This window comes from Rana temporaria, chromosome 1 (genome assembly GCF_905171775.1).
Source record: "Rana temporaria chromosome 1, aRanTem1.1, whole genome shotgun sequence".
Classification (NCBI taxonomy): domain Eukaryota; kingdom Metazoa; phylum Chordata; class Amphibia; order Anura; family Ranidae; genus Rana; species Rana temporaria.
The window spans coordinates 359,657,337-359,678,716 of record NC_053489.1 but is presented as its reverse complement, the minus strand read 5'-3'; the positions used below and the strand labels follow the sequence as shown (position 1 = coordinate 359,678,716).

At 42.8% G+C, this 21,380-nt stretch overlaps 1 protein-coding gene across 1 annotated transcript in view; it reads left to right on the top strand.

Moving 5' to 3' along the window:
* Positions 1 to 18,134, top strand: part of LOC120909973 (guanine nucleotide-binding protein subunit alpha-11) — a 142,303-nt gene extending 124,169 nt beyond the window's left edge. The window contains exon 7 of the mRNA XM_040321780.1: positions 17,689 to 18,134. Within this exon, the coding sequence (XP_040177714.1) occupies positions 17,689 to 17,879 (191 nt within the window). The 3' untranslated portion in view covers positions 17,880 to 18,134. The remainder of the gene's footprint in view (positions 1 to 17,688) is intronic.
* Positions 18,135 to 21,380: the final 3,246 nt, after the last annotated feature.

Here is a 21,380-nt window from a genome sequence, read left to right as displayed (position 1 = left end):
CTACCAAAATTATGCAAATATTTTAATGGATTGGGCAAAGATTTTGGTTTAAGCAGAGAGGCCTCTGAGGCCATTATAACGGTCATTCACAAGGAGGGTAAGGATAGGGGAGACTGCTCAGGATATCGACCAATATCTCTGCTAAATACAGACATAAAACTGTTTGCAAAGGTTTTGGCCGAAAGAGTGAAACAAGAAATGACTAGGATGGTACATCCAGACCAGACAGGGTTCATCCAGGGAAGGGAGGGGAGGGACAATGGAGTGAGAGCTCTATTGATAATTCAAAAAATGAAAGTGACGGGGTCCCCGAGTCTACTCCTGTCGATAGACGCAGAAAAAGCGTTCGACAGGGTAGACTGGGGACTCATGTTACGCACCCTGGAGAAAATGGGGTTTGGACAAAGGATGATGGAATGGATAGCGACCCTCTATCGGGAGCCTAGTGCAAAAATAAAAAGAAATGGGAGTCTATCCCAAGCACTGACAATGAAAAATGGAACAAGGCAGGGGTGCCCCCTGTCCCCACTCCTGTTTGTGCTCTCTTTGGAGCCACTCCTGGCCAGGATACGCAAGTGCCCCGACATAAGAGGAGTCAAAATAGGGGAGGACGAACACTAACTCTCTGCGTTTGCGGATGATGTCCTCTTCTACTTGACAAATCCTAAGGCCTCAATCCCAAAGTTATTAGATCTATGCACGCTATATGGGGAAATATCACATTTTAAAATCAATGTCGCTAAAACCGAGATCCTGAATATCAACGTCAACCGAAGCGAAGAAAGGGACCTAAAAATGGAATACCGCTTTTCTTGGGTAAAAGAACTTAAGTATCTCGGTATTCTCCTAGCAAAATCAATTAAAAAAATGTATGCGATAAATTTTATCTCCTTACTAAATGAAATAAGGAAAGAAATTGGAAGGATAAAAGATAGACCAATTTCTTTATCGTTACATCACGGGACACAGAGCGGCATTCATTACTATATGGGTTATATGGAGTACCTTCAGGTGATGGACACTGGCAATCTCAAACAGGAAATGCCCCTCCCTATATAACCCCCTCCCATAGGAGGAGTACCTCAGTTTTTACGCCAGTGTCTTAGGTGTTGGTCATGGTTTAGCTTGCCTCCGCATCCTTGGGATTAGGTGAGCTAACCGGTTCTGTCCAAAGGCCTCAGCGCTAAAGTGGTCAGTAACCGGACCCCAAACCCTTGGGGTATAGCCCATAATGCTTTTCTTTTTAGAGAGCTGGACCCTGGGCCCAGAACTTAGAAACCTTTGGGTGCCTAATGTTTCTGTTGCCAGAGTGCTATATGGGCCCAGGACAGTGGATCCTTCATAGGAACCCAGGGCCTGAAGGTTATGCGCTGCATCTGGCAAACTAGTCACATATCTTAATGATAGGATGGCTCTATGTGTATTATTCCCCATAAGAAGTGACCTCCCTTGTAGTGTTGGAAAAGCATTGAGTGGGGCCTGTGTGATATAAAGTGTATGTGTGTGTCAGAGAGCTGTGCTTACCTGCAAGCCTCCAGGCGATGCTCCATCAGTCTTCCTCCTCTGAGCCTGCAAGCAGGCAAAACGCTGACCTCCTCGTGGTTCCAGCTGGAGCAGAGAGGCTCCCTTCCCCCCAACCCCCCCCCCCTATCGGCGGGCACGCGTTCACGTGTTATAGGCGCAATTCGCGCCGTTTAGCTGAGGGGGGAAGGGCGGGTCAGTGGCTTAAGGAAGGGGCGGCCCTTCCTTTTTCATTCCAAACAGCTCATTCGATACATTGGAACTGGGGAGGAAAGACCAGAGCGGCAGCACGGGGCGCCGAGGACACACAGTGGCCAGAAAGGATATTGCAGTCTTCAGAAGACTGTTTTCAAGCCTAGAAATAGGCTGTTTCTTTTCCATCTCATAGTTTTTCTTTGCAATACTACTCAGGGGGACAGAATGCTTTTTCTTTCCTGGATTTGAAACAAAAAAAAAAAAAAGTCATCTAGGGGAGAGGAAGCATTTTTTATCCCCCAAACAGGTGTTTGGGCAATTAACTATTTATAGTTCCAAGAACCAATAAGCTAGCAGGTGTACCTCGGTATTGTACCATGGCATCCGGGTCAGAGGGTACAAGAGGTGGGGATTCCCCCAGAGAGTCTGAGGTCTCGGACAAAGTTATGCCGCTGCTTTCCCCACAGGGAGCCTTGGGGCCATCGGGATCTGGGGCTGGAGCTGGCGCGGGTCAGTCCAACCCTAAGATAGTCACGGACGAGGTATTACTCACCTCTTTAAAGGAGATGGAGAAAAGAATGGGAAAAATGATAGCCACAGCTATGCGGGGCAGTAAACGGATTAGATCTCCGTCGCCCGAGCACGGACCCTCAGAAGAGGAGGTCCTTTCCTCAGGGGAATTGACCGACCTCTTGGACAAGGACCAAATAGGTTCAGGGATCGAAGATCCGGATACAGAGGAGTCTGGAGCAGTCTCCCAAGGGGAGAGCTGGTGGATTCAAGCCTTAACGGAATTGGTCCATAATGCATTCAACTTGCCAGTACCAGATCTCCAGGTATCGACGGTTTCAGCTTTGGGCTCACTGAGGGCGCCTCAAAGCAATGCAGTGTTTCCGATCCACCCTCTACTAGAGGGAGTTTTGTTCCAAGATTGGAACAAGCCAGATAAAATCTTCTTACCACCTAAAAGATTCTCTGCCCTATAGCCTATGGAAGATAAATTTTCCAAGAAATGGGCTACTCCTGCAGTGGACGCAGCCATCTCATGTATTAACAAATCATTAACATGCCCTGTAGAAAACATACAGGTATTCAAGGATCCAGTTGATAAACGCTTGGAAGCACTACTTAAGAACTCCTTCACTACTGCAGGGGCAGTAGTACAGCCAGCTGTGGCTGCGATTGGGGTTGCTCAAGCATTATCGGATCAAGTTAAGCAGATGCTTAAACTTATTCCTGCCCAGCAGGCAGAAGAATTTTCGGATGTCCCTAAGGCCATATGTTTTACGGTAGACGCAATTAAGGATTCTATCCAGCAAGCGTCACGTTTATCGTTATCCCTTATCCATATGAGAAGACTCTTATGGTTAAAAAGCTGGGAGGCCGAGCCCCCATGCAAGAAGCTCCTGGTAGGGTTCCCCTTCCATGGAGGACGACTCTTCGGAGAAGACCTAGATAAATACATTCAGACCATTTCAAACGGCAAAAGTACTCTCTTGCCAACTAAGAAGAAGTTTCAGGGGCCTGCGTTTAAACGACAGTACTCCCCTGGGCAGGGGCCCTCTAATGCCAAACAGTATCGACGGCCTCCTGCGAAAGCAAACTTCGGCTTCAACAGCAAGTCACAAGGACAGGCTGCTAGAGGCAGAAAGCAGTGGTTTCGCAAACCAGCAAAACCAGCCCCCAAGCCGACCTTATGAAGGGGCGCCCCCACCCACGAAGGTGGGGGGAAGGCTGCGACTCTTTTCAGAGGTCTGGGAAGCCAGCATTCCCGACGAGTGGGTACGGTCTTCCGTGGCCACGGGCTACAAATTAGATTTCCTAAAGTTTCCTCCTCCTCATTTCCAGGCGTCGAGGATTCCAAACGATCCGGAGAAGGGAGCCGCATTAATGTCGGCATTAAATCATCTACTTTCCCAGGAAGTAATAGTAGAGGTACCAGTCCTGGAACAGGGGCTGGGTTTCTACTCCAACCTATTCATCATCCCAAAGTCCAATGGAGATGTCAGGCCAATTTTGGACCTAAAGATGGTAAACGCATACCTAAAAGTCCGCTCATTTCGGATGGAATCCGTGCGGTCAGCAGCTGTCACACTCCAAAAGGACGACTTCATGGCGTCCATAGACATAAAGGATGCCTACGTTCATGTTCCAATTTATCAGCCACATCAAAGATATCTACGCTTCATGGTGGCTTTGCGTCATTTCCAATTCGTGGCGCTTCCCTTCGGGTTGGCTACGGCCCCCCGGGTGTTCACGAAGGTCCTAGCTCCAATCCTAGCCAAGCTAAGGATCCAAGGGGTCACGATCCTAGCATACCTGGACGACCTCCTAGTCATAGATCACTCGTCTCCTGGCTTGGAGCGATCAGTGGCCCTCACGGTCCAATACCTCGAGAAGTTCGGCTGGGTCCTAAATCGAAAAAAGTCAGCTTTCCTGCCCACAAGGCAGTTGGAATATCTCGGCATGAGATTAGACACAGAACAACAAAGAGTGTTTCTACCTCTGAGGAAGGTCAAAGCCATCAAGGAATTAATCCTACTGGTTCTAAGCAAGAAGGAACAGACTATTCGCCTATGTATGAGGTTACTAGGCAAGATGGTGGCCACATTCGAGGCGGTACCATACGCCCAGAGCCACACTCGCATCCTGCAGGCAGCCATCCTGTCAGCATGGAGCAGAAGGCCACAGGCCTTGGATATCCCGTTGCCGCTCTCATCAAGAGTCCGACAAAGTCTGTGTTGGTGGTTAGACCCTCAGAATCTACTGAAGGGGAAGTCTTTCAGCCCAGTGGCTTGGAAGATAGTGACCACAGACGCCAGCCTGACGGGCTGGGGAGCAATTTTGGATGGTTGCACTCGCCAAGGTACTTGGGCAAAGCCAGAGAAGCAGTTGCCCATCAACATCTTGGAGCTCAGAGCTGCTCGACTAGCCCTCAGGGCTTGGACGTCAAAATTGCAGGGGTTCCCGGTGAGAATTCAATCGGACAATGCCACGGCCGTGGCATACATAAATCACCAAGGGGGAACCAGGAGTCAAGCCGCTCAGAGAGAGGTGAACTTGATTCTCCTATGGGCAGAGGCTCATGTGCCCTGCATATCGGCAATATTCATTCCAGGAGTGGACAACTTTCAGGCGGACTTCTTAAGCCGCCAGACTCTATTACCGGGGGGAATGGTCTCTGCATCCACAAATCTTTCAAGCACTCTGCCAAAGATGGGGAGTGCCGGACGTGGATATCATGGCATCGAGACTCAACAAGAAGCTAGACAGGTTCATGTCCCGCTCAAGGGATCCGATGGCCTGCGGAACCGATGCGTTGGTTTGCCCTTGGCATCAGTTCAAACTTCTTTATGCGTTTCCCCCGCTCCAGTTACTACCCCGCCTGCTGCGCAGGATCCGGGTGGAGCACATACCAGTCATCCTGGTAGCTCCAGCATGGCCCAGAAGGGCATGGTACTCACTAATCTTAAGGATGGTAGTGGGAGACCCTTGGACTCTTCCTCTACGGCCAGACCTGCTATCGCAAGGTCCGATCCTCCACCCTGCCTTACGGCATCTAAATTTGACGGCCTGGAAGCTGAATCCCTGATTCTCAGGGGTAGAGGTCTGTCTCAGAGAGTAATCTCTACCCTAATCAGAGCCAGGAAACCGGTCTCTAGGGTGATTTATCACAGGGTCTGGAAGGCCTATGTAGGCTGGTGTGAGTCCAAGCTATGGCTTCCTCGCAAGTTCACCATCGATAGAGTTTTAAGTTTTCTCCAGCTAGGAGTGGATAAAGGATTGGCATTAAGCACAATCAAAGGACAGATTTCTGCTTTGTCAGTGTGGTTTTCAGCGGCCGCTGGCCACCCACTCGCTGGTTAAGACCTTCCTTCAAGGGGTCTTACGTATTAAACCTCCAGTTAAATCCCCGCTTTGTCCGTGGGATTTAAATCTTGTTCTGTCAAGTTTACAGAAACAACCGTTTGAGCCGTTGGCTGAAATTCCTTTGGTTTTACTGACAAGGAAGTTAGTATTTTTGGTCGCCATAGTTTCCGCAAGAAGAGTATCGGAACTGGCGGCCTTATCCTGTAAGGAACCATATCTTATTTTTCATAAGGACAGGGTCGTTCTCCGCCCTCATCCTTCCTTCCTACCGAAGGTTATATCCAGTTTTCATTTGAACCAGGATTTGGTATTACCATCCTTCTTCCCTAAACCTACTTCCAGAAAGGAAGGGTTGCTGCATACCTGTCAGGGCCATGAAGGCCTATCTTAAAGCTACAAAGAAGATCCGGAAAACAGATGTGCTGTTCATTTTACCGGATGGGCCCAAGAAGGGGCAGGCAGCTGCAAAGTCCACCATTTCTAGGTGGATTAAGCAATTAATCACTCAGGCCTACGGCTTGAAAGGGTTGCCTCCTCCAGTATCATTAAGGGCTCATTCTACTAGGGCCATGGGCGCCTCCTGGGCAGCACACCACCAGATCTCTATGGCTCAAGTTTGCAAGGCGGCAACCTGGTCTTCTGTCCACACGTTTACAAAATTCTACCAGTTGGACGTAAGAAGGAATTCGGATACAGCCTTTGGGCAGGCAGTGCTGCAGGCTGCAGTTTGAGACCCTCGGATTCCGGGGGCTCCTCTTTTTTTAGTTAAATTTAAAATTTAAGATTAATTTTCTCAACTAAGTTGGATTTATTATGATTTGAGTATTTCTCTAAATTAAATCCTTTTGTCTTGGAGATGTTCTCCCTCCCCTCATTGTAAGCATTGCTTTGGGACATCCCATATAGTAATGAATGCCGCTCTGTGTCCTGTGATGTAACGATAAAGAAAAAGAGATTTTTAAGACAGCTTACCTGTAAAATCTTTTTCTTGGAGTACATCACGGGACACAGAGCTCCCACCCCTCTTTTGGGGACCATTTTGGGAGGCATACTGCTTGCTACAAAACTGAGGTACTCCTCCTATGGGAGGGGGTTATATAGGGAGGGGCATTTCCTGTTTGAGATTGCCAGTGTCCATCACCTGAAGGTACTCCATATAACCCATATAGTAATGAATGCCGCTCTGTGTCCCGTGATGTACTCCAAGAAAAAGATTTTACAGGTAAGCTGTCTTAAAAATCTCTTTATCTTGGGTAGGACGAATAAACTTTTGTAAAATGGTAATTTTACCAAAAATTACCTATAAGTTTCAGATGATACCGATAAGTTTGCCTGGAATACTCTTCTCAGCTCTCAAAAAACAGATCATGGACTTTATCTGGAGAAATAAGAAACATAGAATATCTTTCCAGATTCTTAGACAATCTAAAAATAAGGGGGGACTAGCAGTACCGGATATCAAAACATACTATGATGCTGTGGTATTGTCGAGGGTGGTGGAGTGGGCTAGGGCCAGCAAAGAAAAAAGGTGGGTTAATATTGAAAACGAACTAGCGAAGGCAAGGTTGGATAAGATCATATGGAACCCACCCCAATATAGGGCACTTGATAAGAGAACACACATGAGATAACAAAAAACGCACTAAAAATTTGGGATATTACGTACAAAAAAATAGATAAAGAATTTTTTTTTTTTTTTCTTTTCCTTTACTTCAGACTCCACCTAGTAGAGTTTTACCTGGAGCGCACAAGTTCTCTTACCGGCCCTTTAGCGTCTCCATTTCGGCTTCGCATCATTAGTAAAGGTGGAATTTTATCTTGCTTTTTTTTTGGTTTTTTTTTGTTTATATATTTCTTCTCTCTTTTTTTTTTTTTTTTTTTTTAATAATTTGTTATAGTATAATTTTTATGTGTTTATTTTAACGAAATTCAAAATATACTATGTTCTTTTCCCGTTTTTGTTCCCCTTCCCTCCCCTCCCCAGATCTTCCCTCTCACCACGCTCAGCCTCTTTATCTATCTCTTCCGAAATCTCAAATGTCAGCCCTTAGATTTTCAACATAGCTCCATGACCTCTTAAAAGCTCTCCATCCATCCCATTTCTTACTTTGACCCTTGTTGTTCCCTTCTATGCCTTCCCTTAATTCTTCCATCGAGTATGTTTGTTCCACCGCGTCAATCCATTCCCATATCAAGGGGCATTCTATCTCTTGCTATTTTCTAGGAATTAGCTTCTTTGCCGCGTTCAGCAAATGCGGCACCAGGGAGTCTTTGTATTTTTTGATCCCTTCTTCCCCTCCGTGAAAGAGAATGGTCCATGGATCCTTCTTTATTTTACTTTTTGTGATTGCTTCTATAAGTTCCAGTATCTTCTCCCAGAATCTCTTTATTTTGGGGCATTCCCACCAAAGGTGGGCCATGGTTCCTGGGGTCTCGCAGCCCCTCCAGCAGTGTCCTGATTGGTCTTCTTTGAATTTATTTAATTTGTTCGGTGTTATGTACCATCTAGCAATACATTTGTAGTTCATTTCAGCGGTTTGGCTATCTACCGCGGAGGAGTGTACCAGTTTCAACATTTTCTTTAGTTTGGTCCTATCGTGGTGTATTTCAAGTTCCCTTTCCCATTTTTCAATGAATGGTGGAATCTCCTGCTCGTCATTCTCCACCAAGATCCTGTACACCTTTGAGATGGGGCCTTTAGAGGTCTCTGTAGAGCATAATTTTTCCATCTCCGTTAGCTGGTCACCTGATCTTAGTGGAGGTGGTAACTTTTGAACAAAATGACTGAGCTGTTGATACCTCCATTCGTTGATTTCCATCAAACTTTTTTTTTGTTTTAGTTCTAATAGTGTTATCAAGTGTCCGTCTTTAATTATGTCCTTTAATTGTGCCGTGTCTTTCTTTATCCAATTTCCCCCCACTTGTGTTTTCCCTGGTGCAAAATAATCATTATTTTTCAGTGCTATAAGGGGTGAGTTAAAGTCCTTCTCTGTTTTTTTATAGACCGTGTTCCATACTTTAAGTGCATTTTTAGTAATCTCATGTGTTTTCGTGCTTAATTCTCTAAATTGGGGGGGGGGTTCCATATTATAGCTTCAAGCTTCACCTTTGATAGTGTGTTCTCCAGACCGACCCACCTTTTTTCTTTGTTGACCCTGGCCCACTCCACCACTCTTGATATTATGACCGCCTCATAATATTTTTTTATGTCCGGTACTGCGAGACCTCCCTTAGACTTAGGTTGTTTCAGAGTCTGTAAGGAGATTCGGTGCTTCTTGTGGCTCCATATATAATTCATGATAATTTTTTTCAGTGTGTTAAGCATAGATCTTGGTAGAGCAATAGGGATCATTTGGAATTTGTATACAATTTTGGGTAGTAGGACCATTTTACAGAAATTTATTCGCCCTATCCAGGATATGGGTCTATTTTTTACCCTTTTTATTTCAGCCTTTATTTCATCCAGGAGAGGTATGTAATTAGTTTCATATATTTTTTTTATAGTATTTGCTAGTCGAATTCCTAAATATTTAATTTCCCTCACCCAGGGGAATTGAAAAGTTGATCTTAATAGTCTTTCCTCTATCCTATTTATATTTACGTTTAATATTTCCGTTTTTGTGACATTTAATTTAAAGTTTGAAATTTTCCCATATTGCTTACATAAGGTCAGCAACTTGGGGATTGATGTTATGGGGTTCACCAAGTAAAAGAGTACATCATCTGCGAATGCTGATAGCTTGTGTTCCTCCTCCTCTGTCTTAACTCCTTCAATGTCCACGTTTTTACGGATCTTAGCCAGGAAAGGTTCAAGAGACAGTACAAACAAAAGGGGGGATAGAGGACATCCCTGCCTTGTTCCGTTCTTCATTATAAAAGATTCTGAGAGGCTACCATTTACTTTTATCTTGGCCGTTGGGGATCGGTAAAGGGTCTTGATCCAGTCTAGCATCCTCCGTCCGAAACCCATTTTGTCCAAGGTTTGTATCATGAATCCCCAGTCTACCCTGTCGAACGCTTTTTCCGCGTCTATCGACAGGAGTAGACCTGGGGATCCATTTTCTTTTATTTTTTGAAGAATCAGTAGGGCTCTGACGCCATTGTCTCTTCCCTCCCTTCCCTGGACAAAACCTGTCTGGTCAGGGTGGATCAGTTTTCCCATCTTCTGTTTGATTCTCTCTGCCAATACTTTCGCAAACAATTTCGTATCGGCATTCAGGAGAGAGATCGGTCTGTAACCGGAGCAGCTTTTGATATCTTTGCCTTCCTTTGGTATGACTGTGATAATTGCCTCTAAGACCTCTCTGCTCATACCAAAGTCTCCTCCTAGGCCATTGAAATATCTGCATAGTACTGGCAGGAGAATCTCCTTACATTTTTTATAATATATGGCCGTAAAGCCGTCTGGCCCTGGACTTTTACCCGACGCACATCCTGTCAAGGCTGTTTGAATTTCTTTTTCTGTGATTGGTCTGTCCATCGTCAAGCTGTCATTTTGGTTCATTATTGTCAGTCCAGCTGCATTGAGGAATTCTGAGGTCTTATCTTTTTTCTCCTCCTCTGATCGGATTGTCTGTTCGACTGCATATAGCTTTTCATAATATGCTCTAAAGGTTTCAGCAATATTTTTTGTTGTACGTGCCTCCTGCCCGTTTTCTTTTTTGATCTTCTCTATATAGTTCCTTGTTTTCTTCTTCTGAACCATCCTGGCAAGGTGTTTATGTGTTTTATTTCCCCATTTGTATCTTTCCTTCGCGATGAGGTTGAACTCTCTTCTTGTTTCCTGGTCCATAAGTTCTTTAAGTTCATTTCGTTTATTCACCAAGTCCTGGTATAGTTCTGGTTTCATTCCCGTTATTTTGTGTTTCTGTTCTAATTTGAATATTTCCGTGATTAGTTCGTCCTTTTTGCGGCTTTTTTCTTTTTTTTTCCTTGCTCCTTCCGATATTAGGGTCCCTCTTATTACAGCTTTGTGTGCGTCCCATATTGTTGCTGTCGATATTCCCTCTATGTCGTTTAACCTGAAATATTCTTCAAGATATTTTTTTATCCTCGTTAAGCTGGATTCCTCCATCAATAGCTCCTCATTGAGTCTCCAGGTTTGTCTTGGCTTCTGGTTTCCCGCTATTTTCAAGGATATGCTAATTGGAGCATGGTCGGATACTGTGATTGCTTCAATTTTAGTTTCAACTACCATTTCCAGGGTATTATGATCTACTAAAAAGTAGTCGATCCGGGAATAGCTTCCATGTACCGGTGAATAAAACGTGTAGTCTCTCTGTTCAGGATTTAAAGTTCTCCACACATCAACCAATTGGTTTCCATAAAGGCTTTTTTTTATCTTTCTTATCTGTGTATTCTTAATTCCCTGTGTCTGTGGTGTCTTGTCAATTTTTGGGTCCATGCAGAAATTTAGGTCTCCTCCCAGTATCACCTTTCCTGTTCCAAAATCTTTTAACTTCCCCAGTATCTCAGCTACGTATTTTATAGGGCGATTGTTCGGAGCGTATATGTTTACAAGGGTACATTCCATCTCTTCAATCCTCCCTTTTAAAAAAAGGAACCTCCCTTCTGGATCTGTCATTCTACTCGATAATTTAAAACGCGTCCCCTTGGCGATTCCAATCGCCACTCCTCTAGCTCTCTTGGAGACAGTGTCTCCGTAGTACCATGTTGGGTGGTCCTGGGAATATAACCTAATATTAGAATTAATTGAGAGGTGGGTTTCTTGTAAGAAGGCTATGTCGGTTCTCAATCTTTTCAACTCTTTCAATATTTTGTGTCTCTTTACCGGGCTATTGAGGCCTTTTACGTTATATGATACACATTTGACTACCGGCATCTTTTTTTCTTCCTTGTTTTCATCTTCGGGTCTGACATCTTATTTTCCTTTGAATTTTTTCCTGTTGGCTGTCCTGGTGAGAAAGAACTTCCTCTCCCCTGCCCTTCCCTCTTCCCTCCCCCCTCACACCCTCCCCCCCCCCTCCATCCCCCCCCCTCTCCCTCCCCCCATCTCCCCCCCCCCCCCTTGGCCACCTGATGACCTCCGAACTAGCTAACATATCTTGGTTCGAATCTCTCCAGGTGGGGTCTGGGATTGCCTTCTCTCCTCCCCTCCTGACTACTTCGAGTCGGGGGGTGAAGGGTCTATCTCGTCTTTCTAGGGTACGGTCCGCATTTTTTTAAAAAAATTTTTTATTTCTGTTTATTTTTTTCTCTTTATCTACTTCTGCCCGTTCGCTACACCCAATCGGGCAGGTCAGGGGTCTGTATTTCTAATCTGCTACAAAAATCTTTGAGGTCTTCCGGAAACCTCAATACTGCGGACCTCCCTTCCTTCGTTGCTATTAGACAGGCGGGGAACCCCCAGTTATATTTAATTTTCTGATTTACGAGCTGATTTATAAGTGGTTTTAAGAGCCGCCTCCTTGTCAATGTATCGGGGGCCAGGTCTGCAAAGACCTGGAGCTCTCGTCCATTATACACTAATGGGGGTGCCCCCCTTAGTTTCTTCCAAATCTTGTTCTTGTCTTCATATAGCTGGAACTTTACAATAATGTCTCTGGTACGCTCCGTCTCTGCTCTTTTAGGATTTCCCACTCGGTGCACTCTTTCTATCCCAATTGTTTCTTCTAGCGCTCGTTCCAATAGGGGGTTGAATATTTTCTGTATTATTATCTTAAGCTCCTCCGCATTCTCCTCTGGTAAAGATATTATTCTCAGATTCTGTCTCCGATTTCTATTTTCCTGGTCCTCCAGTCTATACATAATTTGTCTCTGTTTGAGTTGCATCTGTTCCAGTTGGTCTTTTAAAGTGTTTGATTCTAGTTCTTGCTGATCTATCCTCTCTTCTACTGACTCTACTCTAGAAAGTAAGTGTCCGAGATCTGTCCGTAGGGTCTGTATTTCTCCCTTGATCGCGTTCTCCAATCTCAGCAACATTTCTTCCATTTCTCCCTTTAAGAGGGGCTGTGTTGGTGCTCGCTGTTCGTCCATCCTATTATTTTCTGGGTCGCTCTCCACCATCCCCTCTCTTAATTCTATTGATGTTTCTCTTGAGTCTCCGTTCTGAGGTTTCTTGTTTTCTTTTTTTTTCTCTTTATCTTTATTCATCTGTTGTTGCCCCCTGTGTTCGTGGACTATCGTCTTTAACCATAAACGATCTGATGGAGCTTGTTGCTATTTTGTCGATTGATGTCTTCGGGGGACCCCCTTTTGTGGATCTACTCGCCATCATGTGCATTGCTTGCCTCCCTCTTCTGATTCTCTTCCCCAGCTCGACCCCCTATTTCCTCCCCCCTTATTTATTTTCTCCTTCTTTCAACTTAGCCACCACCTCTTTTAATCTCCTGTACTTGGGCAGTTTTAAAGAAAACGCCCTTTCCGTGTCTTTATTCTCGTATTGGAGAGAAAGGCTTATTTGGGGTTTATTACTTACGGATGATATGCAGGCATATCTCCGCACTATTTCCGTATGCTTTAGATTAGGTATACTTTTTCCCTCGCCCCTTACGTTCCACTCACTCCGGCTCAACAAAACTTGCCGAGCCAGGAGATTAGGGTAAAAATCAGACAGCAATAACACAAGAGAACATGCGACAAACAAGAGAACCAAAAAGTGAAGGAAATGGGAGAGAATTAATGACTTGGGATGTAATATCACTGAGAGAACGCGATTTCATCTGGGGGCCCTCTTGTTAATTACACTGATCTTCAGATCTCCTTTTAATAGCTTGACCTCCCCTGTTTACATATAGCTGTAGTTTCTTCAATGAGGTTTCGGGCCAATATCAGGGGTATCATAGGAGTTTTTTTTTCTTTTTTTGAAAAAAAAAAAAAAAGTTCAGAGTTCAAAGTTCAGATATACCCAGGTGCTGATTTGCATACCGTATTATTAATTTTCATGCCTGTACTAGATGTGTAACATATATTTGTTTAGCGTACATAGCACAGAATTCATAGGCCCAGGTATCTGTTTAAGAGCACCGTTTTGAGATACTTTGAGGGTTTATACTTTGTAACCAAAGCTCTTTTCTCACTCAATTCTCACATGGTACATCTCTGGTTTAATAGGCTTTATAGGCTTTATGGGCTTAATATCAAAGAGCAGTCCCCTTCAGTTTTACAGTAAAAAACGAGTAGTCCCGCCTCCTCTCTGCCGCTCGTCTGTCCTCGCTACTCACCAGGTGTTCACCGGGTTCTCCCGAGTCTCCCACGTCCGCACGGCGTAGCCTGCAATGCCAGATGCTAGGCTCTGGACCTCCGCCACCAAACGTTGGTATCCGTGCGGGTCCTCCACTGTGCGGCGCGGTTGTCAGCATGTATCGTGCAGCGTAGGGGCGTCCGTCAGCCGTCTCCTCCCTTCAGATAGTACGGTCCGTCCTTCCCCTCAGGCAATCCCATAGCTCTTCATTCCCCCCACCTGCAAGCGCGCCACGTCCTCACGTGCACGTGCACGCCATCCTGTGAGATAAAGAATTTAACTCACCACTACTAGCATTAAAAAATAATGACTACTTCGCACCGGGCAAAACACAGATTGGAGGAAATTGGATAAAAAAGGACACGATGCAATTAAAAGATGTAATCAAAAACGGGCACATAGTAACACTACAAGAATTAAAGGAAAAAAAAAATTATATTGAAATTAACGAATGGAGATATGGCCAGCTAGCCCACTTTATTAAAAAATTGCCGCACCCATTGAGGTCAGGGGAGCAGTTATCTGAACTGGAGAAATTATGCATATCTGAGAAGGTCAAGGGAACTATCTCAAAACTTTACAGGATTTTGCTAAAAGTGGATGAGCAGACTGTCCCTCCATTCGTTAAAAAATGGGAGAGGGAACTTGAGTCAAAACGGGATAGGGCCACAATAGAGAAAATGCTGACACTGGTCCACTCCTCAGCGGTAGACAGCCGCACGGCTGAGATGAGCTATAAATGTATGACTGGGTGGTACATGACCCCGGACAAATTATCCAAATTTAAAGACGGACAAACGGGAGACTGTTGGAGGGGATGTGGGCTCCCGGGAACCATGGCCCACCTGTGGTGGAGGTGCCCCAAAGTTGAGGAATTTTGGAAAAAAATCCTGGGATGTATTGAACAGATCACAAAAGGGAAAGTCAAGCTGGACCCATGGGTGGTACTGTTTCATGGCGGAGAGGAAGGAATCAAAAAATATCGGAAAACCCTAGTTCCACACTTACTAAATGCAGCCAAAAGGATAATACCGAGAAAATGGCAGGAGACAGAATGCCCTTCAATCTGGGAATAGATAGACTCAGTGGAAGAAACCTACAAAATTGAAGAATTGAGAGAAGGAGTGGAGGGCAAAAATATAGTTCAGGATAAGAAGTGGGATAATTGGAGGGATTTTAAGAGATCCTGGAGTTATGCTGAAAAACTTAGGGAGGAGACCTAGAGATGATCTTAAAATAGAGAAGAAGTCTTCAGGAGGCATCCGAGATTATTTGTGGTGAGATAGGGGGAGGGAGGGTGGGTGGGGGGAGGGGGAGGGAGAGATAACAAGGAGGAAAAAAAAATCGAAAAGTGTTTATATTGCCAATAAATCAAACAACGAATGAGCAACACAAAAGGACAAAAAAAACATATATATATATTTGAAAGAAAAAAGTAAAGAAAAAGAACCACACTAATGATGCGAAACCAAATTAGAGACGCTAAGGGCTGGCAAACAGAACATGAGCGTACCAATGCATACTCTATGAGGTTGGAGTCTGAAGTGTAAGGAAAAAAAAAAAAAAAGCGCCTAGGGTGGGACCCGGCTGCTCTCTCCTTCTTCTGCAATCTCCATGCATGATTTCTCAGTTTTCTTTGACACCAGGGAATCCATGGTGATGCCCCCCCCCCCCAGCACACAGAAGATGATTGACAGCCCTAGATGTGTATGTTTCCCATTGAGGGTGTATTTGGGTGGAGGTGGGGGTTCTTTTCCCTTTTCCTTTCCTTTACCTCAAGTCTAAGATTACGCCCACTGTGTGATGCGGTGTCAGATCTTCAATCCCTGCCTTAGGAAAGCTGAGAAATATCATATGATCCGTGCACTTTGTAAGGCTAGCTGGATTTGACAGCTCATCATTCATGTTTATGACCACAAGAGTAAGGTGCCCCCTTTTCCTGTCAAGATCCACTCTGCCTGATCAGTTAGTTTCTCTTGGGTTTTTGGTCTCGATTTGCAAGGCTGCCACCTGGTCTTCTGTTCACACTCGAATAAGTTTTACTAGGTGAATCTTAAAGGATCACTAAAGGATTTTTTATTTAGCTAAATAGCTTCCTTTACCTTACTGCAGTACTGGTTTCATGTCCTCATTGTTCGTTTTTGCTTTGAAGTTGCTGTAATTCTGCTGTGATCTCCACACTTCCAGCTTGTCTGGCTCCTTATGAAAAATCTCATGGCAGCTTTTCACTGTGGTCCAAGCTGTGTGTCTAAAACTCCTCAGAACCAATTAGATTCATTTTAAAAACAAAACACTGCCCTGGATTTGTTTGTTTTTGTTCTGTATGTCTCTTTACTTCACAGAAACATAAAAAACAGTTTAAAAATGAAAGTGAAACTACAGGTACATTATATGATTGAATTGAATCTATTTTTAATCATGTTTAAAAGGAATCCGTTAACTTTTATGTCTCTATACCCTGTAAACAGTCATTTCAGCAAAAAAAATGTTTTCCTTTAGTGACCCTTTAAGGCCTCCAGCATCAGTCGTAAGGTCCTTCAGATTGCTCTTTGGGTCCTTTTTGATACACCTCTGTTAACCTGTTGGTTTTATTTTTGGGAATGTTAGCCTTCTGTTTACTCTACTCTATTGCTCCCCTCTCAGCTGGACTTCTCTTGGCTGTCCATTGGTTACCGAATACTTTATCCTCTGTACTGTAATTTTCTATTAATATAATAAGATTTTTGTCTTACATGTAAAATCATTTTCTTTGATTACATTATTGGACACGGGTCCAACCCGTGTTTTTATGATCCGCTCCTACTATTGCTTGCTAAAAAAAAACTGTGGTATGGTAGCGGTGGTAAGGGGTAATACTGGGCTGCCCTTACCGCTTAATTTGCCAGTGTTCGATCTTCTGATGATAGTATAATTCATTTGTTTCCAGAAATGTTGTGACCTTTTTTATGTGCTCTAATACGGTTTTGCTTCAGTTGCAGTCAGGTTTTACTGCTATCCTATGGCTCAGTTGGAGAGATTCCCTCTCACTCCATTCTGGGAACAACCTTTTACATAGAGAATTGGATAATAAAGAAATTGACAACATTTATAGGATTTCCTTACCTTACAAAAATAAATAAAACCTGTCTGTGTTGCTGTTAGTTTTTTTTTTAGGGCATGGAGTAAGGTAAATTCTCTCTAAAGCAGTTAAATCTGCCAGGGGTTCCCAATCATTCCACTAATTATTCACTTTTTATTCATTCCCAGGAGCTTGGTATGTAATAATGCAGTTCAAACCTACCAACTTTTTTTAAAACAAGTAATGTCTGAAAAAATAGGAATCTGTCAGCATATGAGAACACAGAACAAGACTGGGAGGAGCTACATTGTTCTGTGCAGTCAGTGATGGTCTCTTTCCTATATGCAAATATAGGAGCATAATGACCTACTAAGGCTCCTTTCACATGGGGTGGACTCCACCAGCTCAGCGCGTAGTCTGTCCACTAATCCCTGCTGAGCTGGTGGGTGGCTTGTCCCTGTCTGTTCTGCTTATGCAGATCAGACACCGACCCAGCCCACTGTCCTCTATAGGCGTTCGGATGTAAACAGACCACCTGTCTATTTACACCTGACTGTCATGCGATCCGCCAGACGGATGGATAAACGATCCCCTATCTGTCTGTTTTTGGCGAATTTGATCTGATGTTGGTGGTTGTCAATGGAAACATGTTTATTGATACCCACTACTCCTTAGAGGACAATAGATGGTCCTATCCGATCTGCCCAAAGAACAGGCAGACCCTATCGATCCACCCTTGTGAAAGGAACCCAAAAGGGAGGTGTGTGAAGTCTTTGACCTCTTTCCTTCGGCCAAGAGATCTGAAACAAAGTTAATTTTTTTTTATGTATTTGCTTTCTAGGCCCTCAACGAGATGCGACGACTGCTCGTGAATTCATCTTGAAAATGTTCGTGGATCTGAATCCCGATAGTGACAAAATAATCTACTCACATTTTACCTGCGCCACAGACACAGAGAACATCCGCTTTGTATTTGCTGCTGTAAAAGACACCATTCTACAGCTAAACCTTAAAGAGTACAACCTGGTGTGACCAAACTCCATCACTACTCCTGCTCGCCTAAATTGTGTTATATCTCTCTCCACCAGAGTGTGGAGTAACTGCATAACCGAGGAGGAGGAGCCTCCAATCCTACATTTCTTTATTCTTTCTTTTTTTTAAATTGGTGATTTTTTTTTTTTTTTTTTTGCCAAATTACTGAAATGCAGCAAAGTGCTGTAAGTCTGCCTTGGAAATAACATAAAATTAATGTGATTTTTATTTGTGTGTATATATATATATATATATATATATATATATATATATATATATATATATATATATATATATATATATATATATATATATATGTAATATATGTATGTTGTTTCTAGAGAAGAGTGTTGCTTCATCCTTAACTAAGTGGATGTAGTTATTTGAGCTGTTTGCTCAGTATGTACATGGCCATTTTCCAATCTTCCTTTTTATATACTTTTGATTAGACAAAAAATGTTTTGCCTCCAACTTGGTTGTTCAAGTCTGCACCCACAAGTGGTTTCCCACCTTGTTTTTTATTTTGTCAATGCTGTTAGGCTGCATTGCATGGTTTTAACAGACTACGATATACATGACAGGGCTAAAATTCTGTATTTCTTTCTAGAGATGGTAAAATCAATCAGTTTTGTGTGTATGTATATTGTATATCATATATAGGTATGTATATTTTCTTTTTTTTTTATTATTATTATTTTTATTCTGGACATATCTCCTGTCTTAAACTTATTTACCCATGATCTATTTCTGGAGTTAGAACTATCTCTAGTCATGTTTGCACTCCAAAAGTTAATAACTACAATAAGATAGTAAAGTCTTAAAGGGCAAGTCCCAGAAATTTAAAAAAAAATACCTCATACTAAAGATTTTTTTTTTTTTAAAGATCCTAAAGTATCATAAATATGCTAAAGTATTTTCAGTGTTGTGAATCTACTTAGATATGCATTATTTTAAAACAGTTGTCAGTTTCCAATGATGGTTCCTATTCCTGACAGTTTCAAGCAGTGTTCTTTAGTCTCATCAATAAAAGTAAAAAGTGTCAGCCCTGCCCATAGCACCTAATCAGCATCTTCTTTCCTTGCTTTGAACAATTTCTTGTGGGCTTCTTTACACTCGTGGATCCTTGTATGAGCTTATGGTTTCACCTGTAATGTGGTGAAGAGAACCACAGAGCATTACCTGTTAGTGGGCCTGAAGAGATGAACTTCCAAATGCTGAGCTATAGGGTAGCTATAGATGCATGGAACTTTTTACAGTATTGGCTGTTTCCAGACCATATTTCTTGAGGTCACTTCAGTATCCTGAATAATTTGCAGTAGATGGGCAGTTCTGTAGTATTTTAATACGTTGGGGATTATGGTGTGGCAGTAGGACCTATACTTGAAGTTGATCAAAATAAACGTACTTCTATGAATTATCAATATTGCAGCCCACCAACTGGCATCTGCAGCCATAATATTCATATAATGTAGGGCCTGTGTGCTGAAGTAAACAGTTTCTGCGGTTTATGTGGTGTTCACGAGATCTGGCATTCTATAATTCCCAACAAAACCGTCAGTCCGTACCAAGCTGTAGATGGGGTGATGGGTCTGTTCCAGGCTGGCCTCATGGAAATAAGGGGCAGTCTGCCTTAAAGCCCACCAACCCAGTGTTCTGCTTGGTACAGGAACACTGTTCTGTTGAGATACTGAGACTTTTTCGGGATAAAGGTGCAATTTGTTGTATATAATTTGTCTGCAGAGGCCAGCAGGGGTTCTGTACTGATTTTTATGTGCAAGTGCACTTATACTTAAAGGGACATTGAAACCAATATGCAACTAATGTTGTGTATTTCAAAAGTGTCAAGTGCTTACCAGAAATGAAAACTACTGCAGTAAATCCCCTGTCCTGCAGAGAAATATTTTGTTATAGCTTATTTCCAGTTAACAAGCTTATTGAAAGACACTACAAGGCCCCCTTTGGTAAGCCTTATATAGCCTACAATGGCTGATAATGTAGCTTCATGGCAAAGGTAATGCCATATGTTTCAACTTTTTGTACATATATCTGTACCTCTATATCCATATTAACAAATTGTGTCAGATTTTTTACCCAAGTATAATTTTTTGTTTTCTGGTTCTTTAATTTCAGTACCATGGCTCGCTCCCATATTTTTTTAACCTCATGTTAAAAAAAGCAACCATTCTATGGCAGTTGTTTCATAAACTTTAACCCTTCCCCAGCTGAAACTTTATATTTAACGTGAGCCTGTCCTTGCAGGTCAAAGTTACAGATTCACTTAATTATCGCCTCCTGAATTCCATTTGCTTATCAGTCGAAGCAAGTGTCTCTCCCTTTCTTGTACAGTGCAAAGCTGGGTGCTTGTTAGACCTAAAGGGGTTGTAAAGGTTTGTTTTTTATTTTCTAAATAGGTTCCTTTTAAGCTAGTGCATTGTTGGTTCACTTACCTTTTCATTTCCCTTCTAAATGTTTTTTTTCTTTGTCTGAATTTCTCACTTCCTGTTTCTCCTCAGTAAGCTGTTCTGGCTGACTAAACACCGCTCGGATGATGGAGGCAAGCTTACTGAGGAGAAACAGGGAGTGAGAAATTCAGACAAAGAAAAAAAAACATTTAGAAGGGAAATCAAAGGAAAGGGTAAGTGAACCAACAATGCACTAGCTTAAAGGAACCGATTTAGAAAATAAAAAACTAACCTTTACAACCCCTTTAATTTGCTTGCAGCCATGTGAGGGCTGATGGGTAGCCCATGCCTCTGGGTATGCCCAAATCAAACCTGAATGATTTGTATTTTCTCTAGCATGCTAGTGGAGTGGTAGGGATGGAGATGGAATTGTGGAGTATAGGCAACAGGGTAGAGATTAGGAGGGCAGTTAAGTGAATGTTACTTTGCCCTGGATGGGTAAAGTTCACTTGAAAATATTGTAAACGTTTTGTTGATTCCTGTGCTGCCCTTTAGTTTTCAACAAGTTAAAATGTGTTAATGCTTGTGTGGTGGTTTTCTGTAATATTAAGGTTTTATTCATATTTCAGTGTAAGTCTAAATGTTTTGGCTGCTTATGTTTTCTGCACATTTTTGCCCCCTCAACTAATTATTCCAGTGTTTCTGACCTGCACTTTTTTTTTACATGGAATTAAAGGATCACTTGTGAGCAGTCAACAGAATATAGTATTCTTATTGACATTTGGTGTTTTTAATTGTCAGCTAAAGTGCTGGTAATATCCAGTTGGAATTGCCCTTCCTGTAATAAGATGCTGATAAACTGCTGTATTTGGCTATACTGATTAATAATCTGCAAATTTTGTGCCTTATGAATTCTGTTTGAAGAGTATATTTATTCCGTAGAAATATAATTTTCGACTGCTTCTAATAAAAAGCAGAAGTATTGTGTACATTTGAATCCTTGTATGCTAGGCGATGTGGCATCTGTGAGCAAGTTGCACTACATAGTATGATGTTTTCCAGTTTTGATGCAGCTTTTATTTGTATCAGAAGCATGTTG